This window comes from Saimiri boliviensis, chromosome 3 (genome assembly GCF_048565385.1).
Source record: "Saimiri boliviensis isolate mSaiBol1 chromosome 3, mSaiBol1.pri, whole genome shotgun sequence".
NCBI lineage: Eukaryota > Metazoa > Chordata > Mammalia > Primates > Cebidae > Saimiri > Saimiri boliviensis.
The window spans coordinates 123,959,465-123,982,708 of record NC_133451.1 but is presented as its reverse complement, the minus strand read 5'-3'; the positions used below and the strand labels follow the sequence as shown (position 1 = coordinate 123,982,708).

At 45.1% G+C, this 23,244-nt stretch overlaps 1 protein-coding gene and 1 non-coding gene across 2 annotated transcripts; one reads left to right on the top strand and one right to left on the bottom strand.

Annotated features, from left to right (window-relative positions):
* The first annotated feature begins 3,008 nt into the window (after positions 1-3,008).
* On the top strand, positions 3,009-4,424 carry LOC101053729 (tripartite motif-containing protein 60). The gene has a single exon (XM_003944198.4). The coding sequence runs from the start codon at positions 3,009-3,011 to the stop codon at positions 4,422-4,424; it is 1,416 nt and encodes a 471-aa protein (XP_003944247.2).
* Positions 4,425-17,678: 13,254 nt separating this feature from the next.
* On the bottom strand, positions 17,679-17,819 carry LOC120367819 (U4 spliceosomal RNA). The gene has a single exon (XR_005582097.1). It is a non-coding gene; the product is annotated as a U4 spliceosomal RNA (small nuclear RNA).
* Between the last annotated feature and the right edge of the window lie 5,425 nt (positions 17,820-23,244).

The following is a 23,244-nucleotide window of genomic DNA, read 5'->3' as shown; positions in this document are numbered from 1 at the left end:
GGCGGCACTATACATATACTTTTATATCTAATTCTCTATTATAGGGCAGGCTCAGTGGCCCACACCTGTAATCCCAGCACTTTGGGAGGCTGAGGCAGATGGATCACATGAGGTCAGGAGTTCGAGACCAGCCTGGCCAACATGGTGAAACCCCATCTCTACTAAAATTACAAAAATCAGCTGGGCATGGTGGCGGGGACCTCAGTCCCAGATACTTGGGAGGCTGAGGCAGAAGAATCGCTTGAATTGGGAGGCAAAGGTTGCAGTGAGCCAGAATCATGCCATTGGACTCCAGCTTGGGAGATAGTGAAACTCCATCTCAAAAAATAATATAATTTTATGTTATATATAATTACATATAATAGAATTTTATGTATTATACATATATTCTGCAAAATTCTCCATAGATGTGATGCTTTGCTCTCCATTTCAGGTCATCCGGTTGTGCCATCGTTGGTTCAGGTGGTGGTCTCTAGATCTCTACATTATAAAGGTACTCATATTTGTAATTAAAATATAATCCTAGAGTAAAATTTTTGAGAATGTGAATATCATTCTCTCCTAAAATGTTACCCAATAGTTTTTTTTTTTTTTTTTTTTTTTTTTTTTGAGACGGAGTTTCACTCTTGTTACCCAGGCTGGAGTGCAATGACACGATCTCGGCTCACTGCAACCTCCGCCTCCTGGGTTCAGGCAATTCTCCTGCCTCAGCCTCCTGAGTAGCTGGGATTACAGGCACGTGCCACCACACCCAGCTAATTTTTTGTATTTTTATTAGAGACGGGGTTTCACCATGTTGACCAGGATGGTCTTGATCTCTCGACCTCGTGATCCACCCGCCTCGGCCTCCCAAAGTGCTGGGATTACAGGCTTGAGCCACCGCGCCCGGCCTCCAATAGTTTTTATAGTTAGTAATGATTCTTACCTGAGCCAATTATATTGTGATTCCAAATTCAGGACTTTTTTTTTTTTTTGAGACGGAGTTTCGCTCTTGTTACCCAGGCTGGAGTGCAATGGCGCGATCTCGGCTCACCGCAACCTCTGCCTCCTGGGTTCAGGTAATTCTCCTGCCTCAGCCTCCTGAGTAGCTGGGATTACAGGCACGCGCCACCATGCCCAGCTAATTTTTTGTATTTTTAGTAGAGACGGGGTTTCACCATGTTGACCAGGATGGTCTCTATTTCTTGACCTCGTGATCCACCCGCCTTGGCCTCCCAAAGTGCTGGGATTACAGACTTGAGCCACCGTGCCCGGCCATTCAGGAGATTTTGAAATTAAAAATCTTTTCTTGGGCCGGGCGCGATGGCTCAAGCCTGTAATCCCAGCACTTTGGGAGGCCAAGACGGGTGGATCACGAGGTCGAGAGATCGAGACCATCCTGGTCAACATAGTGAAACCCCGTCTCTACTAAAAATACAAAAAATTAGCTGGGCATGGTAGTGCGTGCCTGTAATCCCAGCTACTCAGGAGGCTGAGGCAGGAGAATTGCCTGAACCCAGGAGGCGGAGGTTGCGGTGAGCCGCCGAGATTGCGCCATTGCACTCCAGCCTGGGTAACAAGAGTGAAACTCCATCTCAAAAAATCTTTTCTTGGCCAGGCACAGTGGCTCAGGCCTATAATCTCAGCACTTTGGTAAGCCAAGACAGGCAGGTTACCTGATGTCAGGAGTTTGAAACCAGGCTGACCAACGTAGAGAAACCCCATCTCTATTAAAAATACAAAATAATTTCACTGCATGAAGTTATTAAAAAAAATACAAAATTAGTTGGGCATAGTGGTGCCTGCCTATAATCCAAGCTACTTTGGAGGCTGAGGCAGGAGAATCACTTGAACCTGAGAGGTGAAGGTTGTGGTGAGCTGAGATTTCGCCTTTGCACTCCAGCCCTTGCAACAAGAGCAAAACTCCGTCTCAAGCAATAAAAATAATCACTGGGCGTGGTGGCTCACGCCTGTAATCCTAGCACTTTGGGAGGCCAAGGTTAGTGGATCACCTGAGGTCAGAAGTTCAAGACCAGCCTGGCCATCATGGTGAAACCCCATCTTTTTATTAAAAAAAAAAAAAAAAAGGCCGGGCGCGGTGGCTCAAGCCTGTAATCCCAGCACTTTGGGAGGCCGAGGCAGGTGGATCACGAGGTCAAGAGATCAAGACCATCCTGGTCAACATGGTGAAACCCCGTCTCTACTAAAAATACAAAAAATTAGCTGGGCATGGTGGTGTGTGCCTGTAATCCCAGCCACTCAGGAGGCTGAGGCAGGAGAATTGCCTGAACCCAGGAGGCCGAGGTTGCGGTGAGCCGAGATCGCGCCATTGCACTCCAACCTGGGTAACAAGAGTGAAACTCCGTCTCAAAAAAAAAAAAAAAAAAAAAAATTAGGTTGGGTGCGGTGGCTCACGCCTGTAATCCCAGCACTTTGGGAGGCCGAGGTGGGTGGATCATGAGGTCAAGAGATCGAGACCATCCTGGTCAACATGGTGAAACCCCATCTCTACTAAAAATACAAAAAATTAGCTGGGCATGGTGGGACATGCCTGTAATCCCAGCTACTCAGGAGGCTGAGGGCAGGAGAATTTCGTGAACCCAGGAGGTGGAGGTTGCGGTGAGCCGAGCTCGCGCCATTGCACTCCAGCCTGGGTAACAAGAGCGAAACTCCATCTCAAAAAAAATAAAAAATAAAAAATAATAGTAATAATAATATTTTCTCACCCACAGGAATGATTGCTCTATTATAACCTGTGGCTAATTTACTGAAGTAGAAAATCATGAAACTTAGATTCAGATGGGCTCATCTGTAATAGAGCTGTAAGCTTTAAATTATTATTATCCTCCAAGCTAAGGAACAGGGGACTAAAGAGGACTTCAGAGGTGTCACGCCAGGCCAGTGAAACCTAAACCTGATCAATCTACAAGGTGTGGAAGGGGTATCCACTTGTCACTGGGTTTGAGCTCTACAGAGGCAGGACTGACCAAAGGGAGCTTACCTTATGTACTACCTTTGTTCACAGCTTGATGGATTTTGTGACAGCCCTGACTAAACTCCAAGAGGCGTCTAGCTGTCCCATCTGTCTGGAGTACTTGAAAGACCCAGTGACCATCAACTGTGGGGACAACTTCTGTCGCTCCTGCCTCAGTATATCCTGGAAGGATCTAGATGATACCTTTCCCTGTCCTGTTTGCCGTTTTTGCTTTCCATACAAGAGCTTCAGGAAGAACCCCCAGCTCCGTAATTTCACTGAAATTGCTGAACAACTCCAGATTAGGAGGAGCAAGAGAAAGAGACAGAAAGAGATTGCCATGTGTGAAAAGCACAATCATTTTCTGTCCCTCTTTTGTGTGAAGGATCTGGAGATCTTATGTATACAGTGCAGTTTCTCCGCTAAACACCGGAAGCACTACATTTGCCCTGTTAAGAAAGCTGCCCCTTATCACAGAGAAATTCTAGAAGGTAGCCTTGAGCCCTTGAAGAAAAATATAAAACGAGTTGAAAAAACGATAATTCTGCAAAGCAGCAAGTCAGTGGAGCTGAAAAAGAAGGTAGAATATAAGAGGGAAGAAATAAATTCTGAGTTTGAGCAAATTAGATTGTTTTTACAGAATGAGCAAGAGGCTATTCTTAGGCAGATACAAGATGAAGAGATGGACATTTTAGCAAAACTAAATGAAAACCTTGTAAAATTTTCAGATTATGTTTCTACTTTAAAACATCTACTGAGGGAAGTAGAGGGCAAGTCTGTGCAGTCAAACCTGGAATTACTGACACAGGTTAAGAGTATACACAACAGGTATCAAAACCTAAAACGCCCTGACCTCTTTTCATTTAGATTAACAAAATATGGTGTCAGTCTTCCTCCTCAATACTCTGGCTTGGACAGAATTATCAAGCCATTTCAAGTAGATGTGATTCTAGATCTTGACACAGCACATCCTCAACTTATTGTCTCTGAGGATAGAAAAGCTGTGCGATATGGAAGAACAAAACCAAACATTTCTTACAACCCAAGGAGATTTTATGCCTGCCCTGCTGTCCTGGGGTCTCAGAGATTTTGTTCTGGCCGACATTACTGGGAGGTAGAAGTGGGAAACAAGCCTAAATGGATACTGGGTGTGTGTCAAGACTGTCTTCTTAGGAACTGGCAGGATCAGCCATCAGTTGTGGCTGGATTCTGGGCAATTGGGCGATATATGAAGAGTGGTTATGTTGTGTCAGGTCCTAAGACAACCCGGCTTCTGCCAGTAGTAAATCCCAGTAAGATTGGTATTTTTCTGGACTATGAATTGGGTGATCTTTCCTTTTATAATATGAATGACAGGTCTGTTCTCTATACTTTTAATGATTCTTTCACAGAAGCTGTTTGGCCTTATTTCTATACTGGAACAGATTCCAAACCTCTTAAAATCTGTTCAGTATCAGATACTGAAGGATAAAGAACTGGTTAATGAGTCTGTTTCAGTTTTTGTGGGTAACTTAGCCAGTAAATTTAGTCTCATTTCTGGAATCTTTAAGTTTTACCACTGAAAACCAGAGTAGATTTTTCTCCTAAATTTTTGGTAACTATAAAAACATGTTCATTGGGGGAGAGTTTAAATTTAAAAAAAAAGAAATTTAAAAAGAAAAAAGGCTAGGTGCAGTGGATCACAAAGTTAAGAGTTCGAGACCAGCCTGACCAACATGGTGAAAGCCCATCTCTAAAAATTTTTTTTTAAAAGTTCATAATGCCACGTTCATATATGTTATGAATATCAATTGTCAAGTGCTTTGATTTCTAAGATAAAATATTTGAGAATTATATTATCTTAACATGTCCAATAAAATGTTTTCAAATTGCCTATTTTTTTTAGTTAAGCCAATTTAAATATCATGTTTGCCACATACCTTTCTTTTTAGTTGATTCTTCTGTTTACCCCCATATTTCTCATCCATTCTTTTCTGTTCTTTCATGTGTGTCAGTTGAAACAATTGACTTATTTTTGTGGATAACGAGGATTTCACTTTGTTTAAATCATTTCCCCACATATACTTAACCTATCCACAATCCATAGTTAATCTCTAACAGCTCTTTTCTTCTTTCTGTATATCGCCTCCACTAGCCCAGTACAGCTGCCAATCTTCCAGTCACTACCATGCTAGGAACTGACCTCTGTTCTTTTTTTTTTTTTTTTTTTTTTTGAGATGGAGTTTCGCTCTTGTTACCCAGGCAGGAGTGCAATGGCGCAATCTCAGCTCACGGCAACCTCTGCCTCCTGGGTTCAGGCAATTCTCCTGCCTCAGCCTCCTGAGTAGCTGGGATTACAGGCATGCGCCACCATGCCCAGCTAATTTTTTGTATTTTTAGTAGAGACGGGGTTTCACCATGTTGACCAGGATGGTCTCGATCTCGTGACCTCGTGATCCATCCGCCTCGGCCTCCCAAAGTGCTGGGATTACAGGCTTGAGCCACCGTGCCCGGCCTGACCTCTGTTCTTGGATTCTTTCTTGGCTTAAGTCTCTGCTTTCCTCTTTATCTTTTCATTTAGGGGTGTCATCAACCCAAATGTTGCAGCGTTGTAGAGTTTGGCAGACTACAAGTTTGCAAATGACTTCACCCATATTTAGGTGACAGTTAAAGAGAATGTTTGGAATCATTTCCATTTTTAAGCCATGATGGTTTTGATAAGTCTGATATCAGTCTGATTCTTGATGCTCGGATACCACTGTTTTTCATAATTTAGATCTTGACACAGCACATCCTCAACTTATTGTCTCTGAGGATAGAAAAACTGTGTGATACAGAAGAACAAAACCAAACATTTGTTATGACCCAAGGAGATATTATGCCTGCCCTGCTGTCCTGACCTCTCAGAGATTTTGTTCTGGCCGACATTACTCGGAGGTAAAAATGGGAAACAAGCCTAAATGGATATTGGGTGTGTGTCAAGACTGTCTTCTTAGGAACTGGAAGGATCAGCCATGAGTACTTGGATTCTGGGCAGTTGGGTGATAATATGAAGAGTAGTCCTAGTGTTTGAACTTTGTTTTACTGAGTAATTAAGCTTAGTTGTGCCGGGCGCAGTGGCTCACGCCTGTAATCCTAACACTTTGGGAGGCCGAGGTGGGTGGATCACCTGAGGTCAGGAGTTCAAGACCAGCCTGACCATCATGGTGAAACCCCATCTCTCTCTCTCTTTTTTTTTTTTTAAACTTAGTTTAGTTTCCCTTATCCAAAATGCTTGGAATCATAAGTGTTCAGCTTTCCGGTTTTTGGGGGGAGTTTTGGAATATTTGCTTATGCACTATGAGATATCTTAGGATGGGACGTAGTTGAAACAAAAAATTCATTTTATTTTTTATTTTTTTTATTTTTGAGACGGAGTTTCGCTCTCGTTACCCAGGCTGGAGTGCAATGGCGCGATCTCGGCTCACCGCAACCTCCGCCTCCTGGGTTCAGGCAATTCTCCTGCCTCAGCCTCCTGAGTAGCTGGGATTACAGGCACGCACCACCATGCCCAGCTAATTTTTTGTATTTTTAGTAGAGACGGGGTTTCACCATGTTGACCAGGATGGTCTCGATCTCTTGACCTCGTGATCCACCCGCCTCGGCCTCCCAAAGTGCTGGGATTACAGGCTTGAGCCACCGTGCCCGGCCTTTAAAAAATTCATTTTATATATGCCTTATACACATAGCCTGCAGGTAATTGTATAAACAATTAGAAAGAGAGGCCGGGCGCGGTGGCTCAAGCCTGTAATCCCAGCACTTTGGGAGGCCGAGGCGTGTGGATGACGAGGTCGACAGATCGAGACCATCCTGGTCAACATGGTGAAACCCCGTCTCTACTCAAAATACAAAAAATTAGCTGGGCATGGTGGCACATGCCTGTAATCCCAGCTACTCAGGAGGCTGAGGCAGGAGAATTGCCTGAACCCAGGAGGCGGAGGTTGCGGTGAGCCGAGATTGTGCCATTGCACTCCAGCCTGGGTAACAAGAGCGAAACTCCGTCTCAAAAAAAAAAAAAAAAAAAAAACAATTAGAAAGAGAGAGAAATGTAAATTAAAGATAATTTTAGCTATGTGGTTATTTTTCTTAATTATCCTGATGCTTTCATATATGATACATGTCAACACTCCTAAAATTGTACACATTGATTTGCACTTTATTTTATGTCTATTACAGTAAAGCTGTTTAGAAATGTCCGGAAAGAGGGCAGGAAGAATAAAAATAAAAATGTCTGGGAAACTGCTAGATTAAAGAAGGCTAAATCAAAATGACAATGAATAAACAATTGACGTCTGAATTTTGAAAACAAATTATAGATCGATGATTTTAAATTACTATAATTTTAATAACGATATGTGAGTATAATAAAAGACCTTATTTTGGGCGATTAATGTATCAGGAGGAAAGTTCTGGAAATGTACTTTCAAATGCTTTAACAAAACAAATGAACAGGAAAACAATGGATATACAGAGAGAAATATTTTATCTTGTGAGCACAATTTTTTCTTTGGCTATGACAACCAAAACTACAGGCAACAAAAGCAAAAAGAAGACCATATCAGACTAAAAATCTGCACAGAAAAGTAAGCAGTCAGCAAAATGAAAAAGCATAGTGTGGACTGGAAGAGACATTTGCAAACCAAACACATGATAACAAGTTAATATCCAAATGTATGACAGTATTTATTCAGCCTTTATAAAGAAGGAAATCCTCTTTCTAACCCCGGCCCCCGACCCTACAGCTACTGAGATGTTGATACCTGAGAAGAACCGGATTGCCATTTATGAATTCCCTTTTTTTCCCCCCGAGAGACAGAGTCTTGCTCTGTTGCCCCGGTTCAGTGCTGAGACACAATCTCTGCTTACTGCAGCCTCCGTCTTCGGGTTCAAGCAATTCTCCTGCCTCAGCCTCCAGAGTAGCTGGGATTACAGGTACACACCACCACACCCAGCTAATTTTTGTATTTTTAGTACAGATGGAGTTTCACCATGTTGGCCAGTCTGGTCTCGAACTCCTGACCTCATGATCCACCTACTTTGGCCTCTCAAAGTGCTAGAATTACAGGTATGAGCCACCGCACCCGGCCATGAAGTCCTTTTTAAGGAAGGAGTCATGGTGGCCAAGAAGGATGTCCACATGCCTAAGCACTGGGAGCTGTAGGACAAGAATGTGCCCAATCTTCACGTCATGAAGGCCATTCAGTCTTTCAAGTTCCATGCTGCATGAAGGAACAGTTTGCCTGGAGATATTTCTACTAATACCTTCCCAAAGAGGGAAGGTACCTCCATGATTACATCCAGTATCTCCATGATTACCTGCAGATTGGGCCTGCCACTCTACACCGCAGCCATGCAGAGACTGACAGGCCTCGGCCTAAAGATCTGGAGCATGAGCCACTTGCGAGACTCACAAGAGGGGAAGCCGACAGAGATACCTACCGATGGTGTGCTGTGCTCCCTGATGGTGACAAGAAATATAAGGCTGGGGCTGGGTCAGCAACCCAATTCCAGTTTAGAGGTAGATTTGGTGGTGGTGGTCAGCCACCTCAGTAAAATTGGAGAGGATTATTTTTTGTTGTATAAACTTAATGGCCAAAGAAAATGAGATCCTGTCATTTGTGACAACATAGATGGACCTGGAGGATATTATGCCGAATGAATAAGCCAGACACAGAAATAAAACTACTGCATGATCTCACACATATGTGAAATCTAACAAGATTGAATACATAGAAACGGGGGTAGAATGGTCGTTACCAGGGGCTGGGAGGGAGGGGAGCGGGGAGATGTTGGTCAGACGGCACAAAGTTACCATTATGCATGCTGTACAAGTCTAGCTAGTCTCCTTCACCCAGATGATCACTACTTAGACCAAGCTTGTCCAACCTGCAGCCAGCCCACAGGCTGCATGTAGCCCAAACAGCTTTGAGTGCAGCCCAACATAAATTCGTAAACTTTCTTAAAACATTCCTTTTTTTTTTTTTTGCCTTTTTTTTTTTTTTTTTGAAATGAAGTCTTGCACTGTCTCTCAGGCTGGAGTGCAGTGGCACGATCTTGGCTCACTGCAACCGCCGCCTCCCAGGTTCAAGCATTTCTCCTGCCTCAGCCTCATGAGTAGCTGCGATTATAGGTGCATGCCACCATGCCCAGTTAATTTTCTTTTTTTTATTATTTTTAGTAGAGACGGGGTTTCACCATGTTAGTCAGGCTGGTCTCAAACTCCTGACATCATGATCCACCTGCCTTGGCCTCCCAAAGAGCTGGGATTACAGGCATGAACCACCACGCCCAGCACGCATTCTCTTTTTAAAGGTCATCAGCTATTTGTTAGTGTTAATGTAGTTTATGTGTGGCCCAAGACAATTCTTCCAGTGTGGCACAGGGAAGCCAAAAGATTGGATATCCCTGACTTAGACTGAGGCCTTAGCTTGATCTTGGCCACTTCCCCAGGAAGCCTTCACTGGTGGGGTCACACTAGGGGAGGTGAACCTGTCACCTGCTCCTGTAGTCCACTGTTCTCAGCATCAGAACACCAAGGACTGCAGGGCACAATGGTTCACGCCTATAATCCCAACCTTTGGGAGGTCACAGGATGATCACTTGAGCCCAGGAGTTAGAGATCAGCCTCCACAAAAACATCGAAAACATTAGCCGGGCATGGTGGCTCATGCCTGTAGTCTTAGCTACTCTCGAGGTTGAGGTGGGAAGATAGCTTCAGACTGGGAATTGGAAGAGACTGCAGTGAGCCCTCATTGTGGTACCGCACGGCAGTGCCCAGGCGAGGTCATAGAGTGAGACCCTGTCTCAAAAACAAACACACACCACCCTCAAGACACCTAGTAAAATGGCTCAGTCCTGTGACTAGATTTATAAACGCCCCCCTCAGTGAAAGCGGAGATTGAAGCTATCCAACTGTTTGAGCAAAGCTTTAGTTAGCATAGTATCTTGTACTGTTACGGTTTATAGAGTAAACTAACGAAATTAATGCTGCAGGAAACAGCCCAGGACACTGAAGAAAGTGCTTGTGTTTTACATAAAAGCTCTTTGACCCTGGAGGGGAAAAGATACAAATTAAGTAAACTCAGAGGGAGTGGGAAGACTGGCTGCCTAGCTGGCCCTGTTTCATTTCTGTAGGTGAGAAGCGGCATGTCCGGCCCCCTGCCGGCTCTCCTCCCCTGAGGCCCCTCTTCCTAACAAGTTACCTGCACTTTTTTCCCTCCCACTCTTAATGACCACCAGTCCCTCCAGGCCCCATTTTCTCTTTTCCTCTCTTCCACATGCTGGGCATCCCAAATCACCCTACTCAGGGAGACTGGAGCTGTAAAAAAAGCAAACTGCATTCAAGTAGCTGTTACATGGGTTGGAATCCAGACTTCCTGCTTACTTCCTACCGGCGTAACCTGGTTGGGATAGATCATTTAACCCTCTGACTGACAAGGATTCAAGGACAAAAGGAAAACACATCACCTCCCTGCCGTTTTGGGAAGACAGAGGAATAATGTAGAAAGCGAATGGGACATTTTGGTATTAAATGACACGGATTTCTTTGGACACAAAAATTCAAGATCTTCCAAACATTGATTGGCACTTTTTATCCTTGGGTCTGTTTGCTTATTATACTCAATGTTGTGCAAATAAATGGACAAGAGGTGAACAAGACTGTTTTGATATGTAAATTCTATTTATATATAAGACTTAGAGGCTCACACCTGTAACCCCAGCATTTTGGGAGGCTGAAGCAGGTGGATCACCTGAAGTTGGGAGTTCGAGACCAGCCTGATCAATGTACTAAAAATACAAAATTAGCCAGGCGTGGTGGCGCATGCCTGTAATCCCAGCTACTTGGGCAGCTGAGGCTGGAGAATCGTTTGAACCTGGGAGGTGGAGGTTGCGGTGAGCCGAGATGGTGCCACTCCACTCCAGCTTGGGCAACAAGAGCAAAACTTCTCCAAATAAATAAATAAATAAATAAATAAATAAATAAATAAACCTTTGAGACAAGTCTCTGTTGCACAGGCTAGAGCGCAGTGTCAAAATTGTAACTCACACCAGGCGCAGTAACTCACGCCGTGGGAGGCTGAGGTGGGCAGATTGCCTGCGCTCAGGAGTTCAAGACCAACCTGGACAACATGGTGAAACCCCATCTCAACTAAAATACAAAAAATTAGCTGGGCATGGTGGCACACGCCTGTAATCCCAGCTACTAGAGAGGCTGAGGTGGGAGAATTGCTGGCACCCAGAGGCGGAGGTTACAGTGAGCGAAGATCATGCCATTGCACTTCAGCCTGGGTGACAGACAGAGATTACATCTCAGAAAAAAGAAAAAAAATTTGGAGCCGAGTTCAGTGGTTCACTACTATATCCCAGCCCTCTGGGGAGCTGAGGCAGATGGATCACCTGAGGTCAGGAGTTAAAGACCAGCCTGGGCAACATGGCAAAACCCCCCTCTACTAAAAATACAAAAAGTAGCCAGGTGTGGTGGTAGGTGCCTGTAATCCCAGCTACTGGGGAGGCTGAATCGCTTGAAACCAGGAGGCAGAGGTTGCAGTGAGTGGAGATCGTGCCATTGCATTCCGGCCTGGGCAAAAGAGTGAGACTCTGTCTAAAAACGAACAAACAAACAAACAAGAGTGGGCCTCCCTGTGTCCTAGAACTCCTGGGCTCAAGCAGTCCTCCTACCTCAGCCTTCCAAACAGCTGTGTGTGGTGAGCAAGTGCACACCACAACACCCAAGTAATTTTTTTTTTTAAGAGACAGAGTCTCAGCCGGGCGCGGTGGCTCAAGCCTGTAATCCCAGCACTTTGGGAGGCCGAGGCGGGTGGATCACGAGGTCAAGAGATCGAGACCATCCTGGTCAACATGGTGAAACCCCGTCTCTACTAAAAATACAAAACATTAGCTGGGCATGGTGGCACACGCCTGTTGTCCCAGCTACTCGGGAGGCTGAGGCAGGAGAATTGCCTGAACCCAGGAGGTGGAGGTTGCGGTGAGCCGAGATCGTGCCATTGCACTCCAGCCTGGGTAACAAGAGCAAAACTCTGTCTCAAAAAAAAAAGAGAGACAGAGTCTCATTATGTTGCCCCAGGCTGGTCTCAAACTCACAGCCATAAGGGATTCTTCCTCCTCAGCTTTCCAAAGCACTGAGATTATAGACCTGAAGAAAGTCTTTTCTAACCTTTAAAAATTCTCTAATTCACATAAGACACACAAATTAAGTTCCGCATTAAAGCTTTACATTTGAAAAGCGACTGTTGAAGCAGGGCGAGGTGGCTCAAGTCTGTCATCTCAGCGCCTTGGGAGGCCAAGGTGGGCAGATCACCTGAGGTCAGGAGTTTAAGACCAGCCTGGCTAACATAGTGAAACCTGGCTACAAAATGCAAAAATTAGCTGAGCTTGGTGGCAAAAGCCTGTAATTTCAGCTACTCCGGAGGCTGAGGCAAGAGAATTACTTGAAACTGGGAAATGGAGATTATCAGTGAGCCTAGATCTCGAAAGTGCACTCCAGCCTGGGCAATATAGAGCAACATTTCATCTCAAAAAAAAAAAAAAAATTAAATTAAATTAAATTAAATTGGTGGCTGGGTGCGGTGGCTCAAGCCTGTAATCCCAGCACTTTGGGAGGCCGAGGCGGGTGAATCACGAAGTCAAGAGATCGAGACCATCCTGGTCAACATGGTGAAACCCCGTCTCTACTAAAAATACAAAAAATTAGCTGGGCATGGGTGGCACGTGCCTGTAATCCCAGCTACTCAGGAGGCTGAGGCAGGAGAATTGCCTGAACCCAGGAGGCGGAGGTTGCGGTGAGCCGAGATCGCGCCATTGCACTCCAGCCTGGGTAACAAGAGTGAAACTCCGTCTCAAAAAAAAAAAAAAATTAAATTAAATTGGTGGCCGGGTGCGGTGGCTCAAGCCTGTAATCCCAGCACTTTGGGAGGCTGAGGCGGGTGGATCACGAGGTCAAGAGATCGAGACCATCCTGGTCAACATGGTGAAACCCCGTCTCTACTAAAAATACAAAAAAATTAGCTGGGCATGGTGGCACGTCCCTGTAATCCCAGCTACTTAGGAGGCTGAGGCAGGAGAATTGCCTGAACCCAGGAGGCAGAGGTTGCGGTGAGCCAAGATTGTGCCTTTGCACTCCAGCCTGGATAACAAGAACGAAACTCCACCTAAAAAAAAAAAAATTAGGCCGGCGGGGTGGCTCAAGCCTGTAATCCCAGCACTTTGGGAGGCCGAGGCGGGTGGATCACGAGGTCAAGAGATCGAGACCAACCTGGTCAACATGGTGAAACCCCGTCACTACTAAAAATACAAAAAAAATTAGCTGGGCATGGTGGCGCGTGCCTGTAATCCCAGCTACTCAGGAGGATGAGGTTGCGGTGAGCCAAGATCGCGCCATTGCACTCCAGCTTGGGTAACAAGAGCGAAACTCCGCCTCAAAAAAAAAAAAATTAAATTAAAAAGCAACTATTGGCCACTTATGATGGCTCACACCTGCAATCCCAGTATTTTGGGAGGCCACGGTGGGAGAATTACTTGAGCCCAGGAGTTCGAGACCAGCCTGGGCAATATAATGACACCTCAGTTATTTTTTTTTAAATATACAAGACAGGGTTTCGCCATGTTGGTCAGGCTGGTCTTGAACTCCCGACCTCAGGTGATCCGCCCTCCTTGGCCTCCAAAGTGCTTGGATTACAGGCGTGAGCCAACACACCCGGCGGAGACTTCAGTTCTATAAAAAATCATAATAATTTGACCAGGCGAGGTAGCTCATGCTTGTAATCTCAGCACTTTGGGAGGCCGAGGCGGGTGGATCACCTGAGGTCAGGAGTTCAAGACCAGCTTGACTAACATGGTGAAACCCTGTCTCTACTAAAAATACAAAAATTAGCCAGGCATAGTTGCAGGTGTCTGTAATCTCAGCTACTCGGGAGGCTGAGGCAGGAGAATTGCTTAAACCCAGGAGCTTGCAGTGAGTTGGGATCATGCCATTGCACTTCAGTGTGGGCAACAAAATGAGACTCCATCTCAGGAACAAAACAAAAAAACGGAAATCCTTGCAGAAGTTGCAAGGAATTTTCCCACAGCCTTAAATTTAATGTCAAAATTTTAAAACGGTCTAAATGTTGAGAGTCATTTAATAAATTATGCTGTACTTACATGATGCTGTATGACCCTTCTGAGCAAGAGGTACTAAATATCTAGAATACTAAATATATTACTTAGAAAAAGGTTTACAATATATCTTTTGAAAATATATACTGCTGCTGAGGCTGGAGGATCCCTTGAGCTCAGGAGTTCAAGACCAGCCTGGACAAATTAGTGAGACTGTCGCTATAATAAAAAAAAAAATTAGGCAGAATAGTGGTGCATGCCTGTAGTACCAGCTACTTGGGAGGCTGAAGAGGGAGGATTGCTTGAGCCCAAGAATTTGAGGCTGCAGTGAGCCATGACAGCACCACTGCATCGTAGCCTGGGTGACTGAGTGACATTTCCTCACTAAAAAAAGTAAAAATAAAGGGACAGAGGAAGGATTTACAACTGTAAACTTTCTTTTTTAAAATTTTTATTATTTTTTTTAAAGACAGGGTTTCATCATGTTGGTCAGGCTGGTCTTGAACTCCCCACCTCAGGTGATCAGCCCGCCTTGGCCTCCAAAGTGCTTGGATTACAGGAATAAGCCACCACGCCCAGCCAACTGTAAACTTTCTTAAGCAAATGGTCTTAAGAAGAAGAGGGGCCAGAACCTGTAGTCAGGTTTTGGCTAGACAGTACAAATTCATTTAACCTCTTTGAGCTTTTTCAGACAGAAATTTAAACCCACCCAGCCAGGGCTGGTTGGTCCCAGGGACAAGGCCTGAGGCCGCTAGAAGCCATGTTAAACTTTGATCTAGTCTTTTTTTTTTTTTTTTTGAGACAGAATTTAGCTCTGTTGCCCAGCCTAGAGTGCAGTGGTGCAGTCTTGGCTCACTGCAACTTCCGCCTCCCGGGTTCAAGCGATTTGCCTGCCTTAGCCTCCCGTGTAGCTGGGATTACAGGCACCTGCCACCACAGCTGGATAATTTTTTGTAGTTTTAGTAGAGACAGGGTTTTACCATGTTGGCCAGGCTGGTCTGAAACTCCCGACCTCGTGATCCACCCACCTCAGCCTCCCCAAAGTGTTGGTATTACAGGCGTGAGCCACTGCACCCAGCCTGATCTAGTCTCTTATAGCAGCAGTTTGAATGGAGTGTTCCTGCAGAGAGTTTTTGCAATTCTCACCATGTAAAGAAGAATGTCTCGACTGGGTGCGATGGCTCACACCTATAATCCTAGCACTTTGGGAGGCCAAGGCAGGTGGATCACCTGAAGTCAGGAGCACAAAATCAGCCTGGCCAACGTGAAGAAACCCCATCTCTACTAAAAATACAAAAATTAGTCGGGCATGGTGGCTCATGCCTGCAGTCCAAGCCACATGGGAGGCTGAGGCAGGAGAATCACTTGAAACCAGGAGGCAAAGGTTGCAGTGAGTCAAGATTGCACCACTACACTCCAGCCTGGATGATAGAGCAAGATTGGATCTCAAAAAAAAAAAAAAAAAAAAAAAAAGAAGACAAAGAGGAATGTCTCGATATGCACACTTTAGAATATGGTTACAATCATCCTTCAGTATCTGCAGAGGATTGATTCCAGGACTCCCTTGGATAACAAAATCCAGACAGATTCTCAAATCCCTTACAGTTTGCCTCAATATGGGTGGCTTCTGCCTCAGCTGTTGGAAAATATTCCATCGGTGATTGGTTGAATCTTGGGATGCAGACTTTAATTTCCAGATTGTGTAAAAAAAGAAAAGAAAAGAAACCCGGGATGCAGAAGTTGGCAGATACTGAGGGCTCACTGTATTTTGAGGTGATAGTATTATGATTTTCTATTTTGTATTGCGACATGGTAAAAGCCCCATAAAACTGCATACCTCAACCGTATCTCGGCTTTCTGTTGAAACTGCTCTCTGTAACCCCTAATGTGACAGGCAGGCAGTCCAAACCCACGCCATCTTGGCCCCTGCAACTTGTAATAAATAATTAAGATCTGAGCCGGGCGCGGTGGCTCAAGCCTGTAATCCCAGCACTTTGGGAGGCCGAGGCGGGTGGATCACGAGGTCAAGAGATCGAGACCATCCTGGTCAAAATGGTGAAACCCCGTCTCTACTAAAAATACAAAAAATTAGCTGGGCATGGTGGTGCGTGCCTGTAATCCCAGCTACTCAGGAGGCTGAGGCAGGAGAATTGCCTGAACCCAGGAGGCGGAGGTTGCGGCGAGCCGAGATCGCGCCATTGCACTCCAGTCTGGGTAACAAGAGCGAAACAGTGAAACTCTGTCTCAAAAACAAACGAACAAACAAACAAAACAATAATTAAGATCTGTAATTTCCACCCTACCCAGACAATGTGTAAACTAACGCTTATCTTGACTTCTGTGAACCACTTAAGTAACAATCGGAATGTCCAAAGTTCCCTGGCCCTCGGAATGTCCGGAGCCCCTCAACCTCACCCCTGAGGTGGTTTTATGGGTATAAAAGGTCTGGACACCCTCCTTTCAGGGCCATGGGTTGGAGAGATTCGAGTCCTCCGTGGCTGCTGGCAATAAAGACCCTGCAATTTGGCATACTTTTGTCTTGGTGTTGACTTTCTATGCTCGCTCCAGTACAGCAATATGTTTAGGTATTTTTATACTATGATGTTTGTGTAACAATATAGATATTAATTCCATGTAGTCCATATATTTACATATATTCTTTCTTCCTGTACTTTTTTTTAAATTATAAGAAATGTCAAAGCCAGGCATTGTGGCTCAAGCCTGTAATCCCAGAGTATTGGGAGGCTGAGGCAGGAGGTTCACTTGAGACCAGAAGTTTGAGACCAGCCTGGGCAGTATAGTGAGAGCCCTGTCTCTACAAAGAATGAAAAAATTAGCCTGGTGTGGTGGTGCGCACCTGTATTCCCAGCTACTCAGGTGGCTGAGGCAGGAGGGCCACTTGAGCCCAGGAGGTAGAGACTGCAGTGAGTCATGATCATACCACTGCACTCCAGCCTGGGCAACAGAGCGAGGTCCTGTCTATAAAACCAAGTACATAAATACATTTTTAAAAAAAGAAATTTCAAACATATACACAAATAAAAAGAAAAGCAGGCCGGACACGGTGGCTCAAGCCTGTAATCCCAACACTTTGGGAGGCCGAGGTGGGTGGATCATGAGGTCAAGAGATCGAGACCATCCTGGTCAACTTGGTGAAACCCCGTCTCTACTAAAAATACAAAAAATTAGCTGGGCATGGTGGTGTGTGCCTGTAATCCCAGCTACTCAGGAGGCTGAGGCAGGAGAATTGCCTGAACCCAGGAGGCGGAGGTTGCGGTGAGCTGAGATCGCGCCATTGCACTCCAGCCTGGGTAACAAGAGCAAAACTCCATCTCAAAAAAAAAAAAAAAGAAAAGAAAAGAAAAGAAAAGTCCTCTTGAATCACTTATTTTCAACAGTCATGAACATGTGGCCAGTCTTGTTTTATCTGCTCATGCTGGTCCTAACCTCCTATATTTAGACTCTTTTAAAGCTAATCATATCATTTGAAGACATAATATCATTTGGTCCAAATATACTTCAGCACATATCTCTAAAGAGTCTTATTTATTTATTTATTTATTTATTTATTTTATTCATTTATTTTTTTCAGTCTCCCTAGAGACTGTCAAAAATTGCCAATGCCGACTATATTTCAAGTAGTCATGGCGGGGTATTGGGAAAAGTTTTCAATTAGCAATAATCGCGCCTCAGATAAACCTCATTGGCTGCTATACTGCCACTGCGCAAAGCTAGGGATAGTCTTTCTAAAAAAAAAACATAGGCTGATACGGTGGCTCACGCCTATAATCCCAGCACTTCGGAAGGCTGAGGTGGGCAGATCACCTGAGGTTGAGAGCTTGAGACCAGCCTGACAAACCTGGAGAAACCCCGTCTCTACTAAAAATGCAAAAAAATTAGCCGAGCATAGTGGCACATGTCTGTAATCCCGGCTACTCTGGAGGCGGAGACAGGAGAATCACTTGAACCCGGGAGGCAGAGGTAGCGATGAGCCAAGATCGCTTCACGGCACTCCACCCTGGGCAACAAGAGAGAAACTCCGTCTAAAAATAATAATGATAATAATAATAATATTATAGCCTGTAGTCTCTGCTGCTTTGAGGGCGCGGGTGGGAGGATCACTTGAGCACGAGAAGTCAAGGCTGTAGAGAATGATGTTTGCACCACCACATCCAGCCTAGTTTGCAAAAGTGAGACCCTGTGAAATAAAATAAAATGTCAGTAATGGGCCAGGTGTGTAATCCTAGCACTTTGGGAGGTCAAGGTAGGAGTGTCAGAATCATTTGAACCAGAGCAACTCCGTCTTGAGTAGGGGCTGAGTAAAATAGGGCTGAAACTTACTGGGCTGCATTCCCAGATGCTTACTCATTCTAAGTCTTAGGATGAGATAGGAGGTCAGCACAAGATACAGGTCATAAAGACTTTCCTGATGGTTTCAGTAGAGAAGCCAGCCAAAACCCACCAAAACTAAGATGGCAATGAGAGTGACCTCTGATCATCCTCACTGCTACACTCCCATTAGTGCCATGACAGTTTACAAATTCCATGGCAACATCAGGAAGTTGCCCTATATGGTCTAAAAAGGGGAGGCATGAATAATTCACCCCTTGTTTACCATATAACCCAGAAATAAACATAAAAATGGGGAACCAGCAGACCTCAGGGCTACTCCGCATATGGCATAGCCATTCTTTTATTTCTTTACTTTCTTTTCTTTTTATTTATTTATTTATTTATTTATTGAGACTAAGTTTTGCTCTTGTTGTCCAGGCTGGGGTGCAGTGACAGGATCTGCAACCTCCGCCTCCCAAGTTCAAGCAATTCCCCTCCTCAGCCTCCAGAGTAACTGGAATTACAGGCAAGAGCCCCCATGCCCAGCTAATTTTTGTATTTTTAGTAGAGACAGGGTTTCTCCATGTTGGTCAGGCTAGTCTGGAACTCCCGACCTCAGGTGATCCACCCATCTGGGCCTCCCAAAGTGCTGACATTACAGGTGTGAGCCATGGCGCCCAGCCCCCTCTACTTTCTTAATGAACTTGCTTTTACTTTACTCTATGGACTCACCCTGAACTCTTTCTTGCACGAGATCCAAGAACCCTCTCTTGGGATCTGGATCAGGACCCCAGTCCAGTAACAGGATGATCACTTGAGACAGGAGTTCGAGACCAGCCTAAAAAACATATTGAGACCCCCCCCATTTCAAATTAAAAACAAAAACAACCAAAAAAAACAGTAATATGGTAAGTACCCTTTAAAAATTAAATGTAATTTCAGTATCATCAAATACCTTTTCTTCTTTCAGATTCTTCAGGCAGTCTCAAAATTTGTGTGTTTTGAGTTTGTTTAATTCAGGCTCCAAAGAAGATCTACAGATTAAGGTATTTTTTCTCTTAATGCTAATAAGCAATGCCAGAGGTAAATGTAATCAAGTTTATATGCACCCATGTTCTCACATTTCAGATGGGAAAAATAACATTCAAGGAGACTACTTGCTCAGGGTTGATGAGCTAATAAATGGCAGAACTTAACCGAGGTCATTTAGAATCTGGGGAAGATAATAGTAATCTATTGATGAGATATAGGCTTGGGACTCCTCTGCAGATAACTGGTAGTGTAAGTCTGAGTGCACACAGGGAGTATGTGCGTTGTGAAGAGACAACCAGAACTCCGAATTCTGCAATCCTCTCATGGTCTTCATTTATTTATGTGTTCTTTTCTCAGTAATTATTAAACATTTAAAACATATATATTAAAACTCTGTTACAGTTTAGAGGATTGAAAACACTCAGTTTCACTTTTTTTTTTTTTTTTTGAGACGGAGTTTCGCTCTTGTTACCCAGGCTGGAGTGCAATGGCGCGATCTCGGCTCACCGCAACCTCCGCCTCCTGGGTTCAGGCAATTCTCCTGCCTCAGCCTCCTGAGTAGCTGGGATTATAGGCACGCACCACCATGCCCAGCTAATTTTTTGTATTTTTAGTAGAGACGGGGTTTCACCATGTTTACCATGGTTGGTCTCGATCTCTCGACCTCGTGATCCACCCGCCTCGGCCTCCCAAAGTGCTGGGATTACAGGCTTGAGCCACCGCGCCCGGCCACTTTTTTTTTTTTTTAAGACAGAGTTTTGCTCTGTCGCCCAGGCTGGAGTGCAACCTCTGCCTCCCTGGATTCTTGTGCCTGAGCTTACTGAGTAGCTGGGAGTATGGGCGTGCACCTCCATAGCTGGCTAATTTTTTTGTATTTTTAGTAGACAGACAGGGTTTCGCCATGTTGCCCAGGCTGGTTTTGAACTCCTGAGCTCAGGTGATCCACCCACCTCAGCCTCCAGAAGTGCTAGGATTACAGGCGTGAGTCACCGAGCCTGGGCACTCAGTTTCATTTTAAAGACAGAACTCTCACTCATTTTGGCATTAAAACCCCTTTGGTTGGAAAATGGCTATATTTGCTTATTCCCTTTATCCTTAGAACGAAGGCAAAACCAAATGGAATCAGCTAATAGGTGGGAGGGACAGAATTGAGAAAGGATTACTTACCTTCAGTGATGTAAATTAACCCAAATAATCTATTCTTCCTCTTTGACTACATGCTCTGGGCTGATTACCTTTAGGAATTAAAATGAGTGTTTATCTCTTGCCTCCCACTAGAGCCACGGTGGCCTTTGCCCCTGCCACTCCACTGAAATGTTCCCACGAATTTATCTGTCTTTTGCAGTTCTGATCCACTAGGAGTGGGGTCCTGCTGCCAGGCCCCTGACAGCTGCCCCTCAGTCTCTTTGGCTCATGGGCAGATGACTCCTCCTCTGCCGGCCCCTTCCGACTCATGGCTTCCTGAGGATTTGTCCGTGGCCAGTATTGTCAGCCTCTCTTCTGCCTTCACAGGACACACATGAAGCCAAACACAGCCCCCAAAGTAGCATCCCAGGGGGCAACACTGGATTCTGAGGGGTGGGGGATGAGGGAGGACAGCCAGCGTCACCCAACCAGGGGAGGGTTCCCAGGTGTCCCCGAGGGGGATGTGTCAGAGCTCAGGGACACAGTGTGGGGCAGGACACCAGGACTTGATCGTGGCTTGGTAGGGAGCAAAAGAATGAGGAAAACAGAGATTTTTTTTTTTTTTTTTTTTTTTTTCTGCTTCAAATACTAGGTGAACAGAGGTTCCATTGATTGAGGTGGAGACGGCTGGGAGAGGGGCAGTCTCCTGGCTTCAGAGTTGAGGAGAAATCAAGATTCCTGTTTTGTCTTGTTTTTGGGACAGTCTCACTCTTGTCCAGGCTGGCATGGAGTAGCGTCATCTCCGCTCACAGCAACCTCAGCCTTCTGGGTTCAAGCAGTTCTCCCTGCCTCGGCCTCCAGAATAGCTGGGATTACAGGAGCCCACCACCATGCCCAGCTAATCTTTTGTATTTTTCATAGAGATGGGGTTTCACCATGTTGCCCAGGCTTGTCTCGAACTCCTGACCTCAAGTGATCTGCCTGTGTAGGCTGCCCAAATTACTGGGATTACAGGTGTGAGCCAGCGGACCCAGCCATAAATTGGTATGTTTAATATATATATTGAACACATGCAATGCTTTTACCTACAAAATCTTTTTGTTTCTCAGTTAAATATATGAGAATATTATTATGAACATTTTTAAACTTCTACAAAGTAGAGAGTATAAATAATGAATCTCCATGCAGCCATTACCTGGTATTATTGTCTATATTTCAATCTAAAAATCACTTTAGTTTGTTTTAGAGCTGGAGCCTTGCTCTGTCACCCAGGCTGGAGTGCAGTGGTATGATCACAGTTTGCTGCAGCCTCCAACTCCTGAGCTCAAGTGATCCTCCCACCTCGGTTTCCCAAAGCACTGGGATAAAAGGCCTGAACCACCATGCCCAGCTAAAAATCACTTAAGAATTATTTTTTTTATCCTATATATGCCTGTAGTCCCAGCTACTCCGAAGGCTGAGGTGGGAGGATCACTTGAGCCTTGGAGGTCAAGGATGCAGGGAACTGTGATCATTCCATTGCATTCCAGCCTGAGTGACAAGCAAGAATCTGTCCCACCCCCACAAAATAGAATTACTTTTTTTTTTCAGGCGAGGCCTTCCTAATAAAATTAAAAAATATATATTATTATAATTTTAGACGGAGTCTCGCTCCGGCAGGCTGGAGAGCAGTGGCACAATCTGGGCTCCCTGCAACCTCCGCCTCCTGGGTTCAAGTGATTCTCCTGCTTCAGCCTCCCGAGTAGCTGGGACTACAAGAGCATGCCACCACACCCAGCTAATTTTTGTATTTTTAGTAGAGATGGGGTTTCACCATGTTGACCAGGATGGTCTCAATCTCTTGACCTCGTGATCTGCCCGCCTTGGCCTCCCAAAGTGCTGGAATTACAGGCGTGAGCCACCGTGCCCGGCCTAGAATTATTATTATTATTATTTTTTGAGACAGAGTTTCGCTCTTGTTACCCAGGCTGGAGTGCAATGGCACGATCTCAGCTCACCGCAACCTCTGCCTCCCGGGTTCAAGCAATTCTCCTGCCTCAGCCTCCCTAGTAGCTGGGACTACAGGTGTACGCCACCACGCCCAGCTAATTTTTGTATTTTTAGTAGAGACGGGGTTTCACCATGTTGACCAGGATGTCTCGATCTCTTGACCTCGTGATCCACCCGCCTTAGCCTCCCAAAGTGCTGGGATTACAGGCTTGAGCCACCGCGCCCAGCCAGAATTATTTTTTATTTATAGTATACAAAAATTACTTCGGGCAGGGCTTGGTGGCTCACACCCGTAATCCTAGCAGTTTGGGAGGCTGAGACAGGTGGATCACTTGAGATCAGGAGATCGAGACCAACGTGGACAACATGGTGAAACCCTATCTCTATTAAAAATACAAAAATTAGCCAGGTGTGGTGATGCATACCTGTAATCCCAGGCACTTCGGAGGCTGAGGCAGGAGAATGGCTTGAACCTAGGAGGCAGAGGTTTCAGTGAGCCAAGATCCCGCCACTGCACTCCAGCGTGGGCAACAGAGCCAGACTCCGTCTGAAAAAAGAAAAAAAAAAAATGACTTCGATTATTTTGCAAACATTTCTTTATAAAATCAGGGTGCATCTGTGAGCCAGGCAATGTTTTATACAGGCACTCTCACTGTTTTTCAAGACAAGGTCTCAACTCT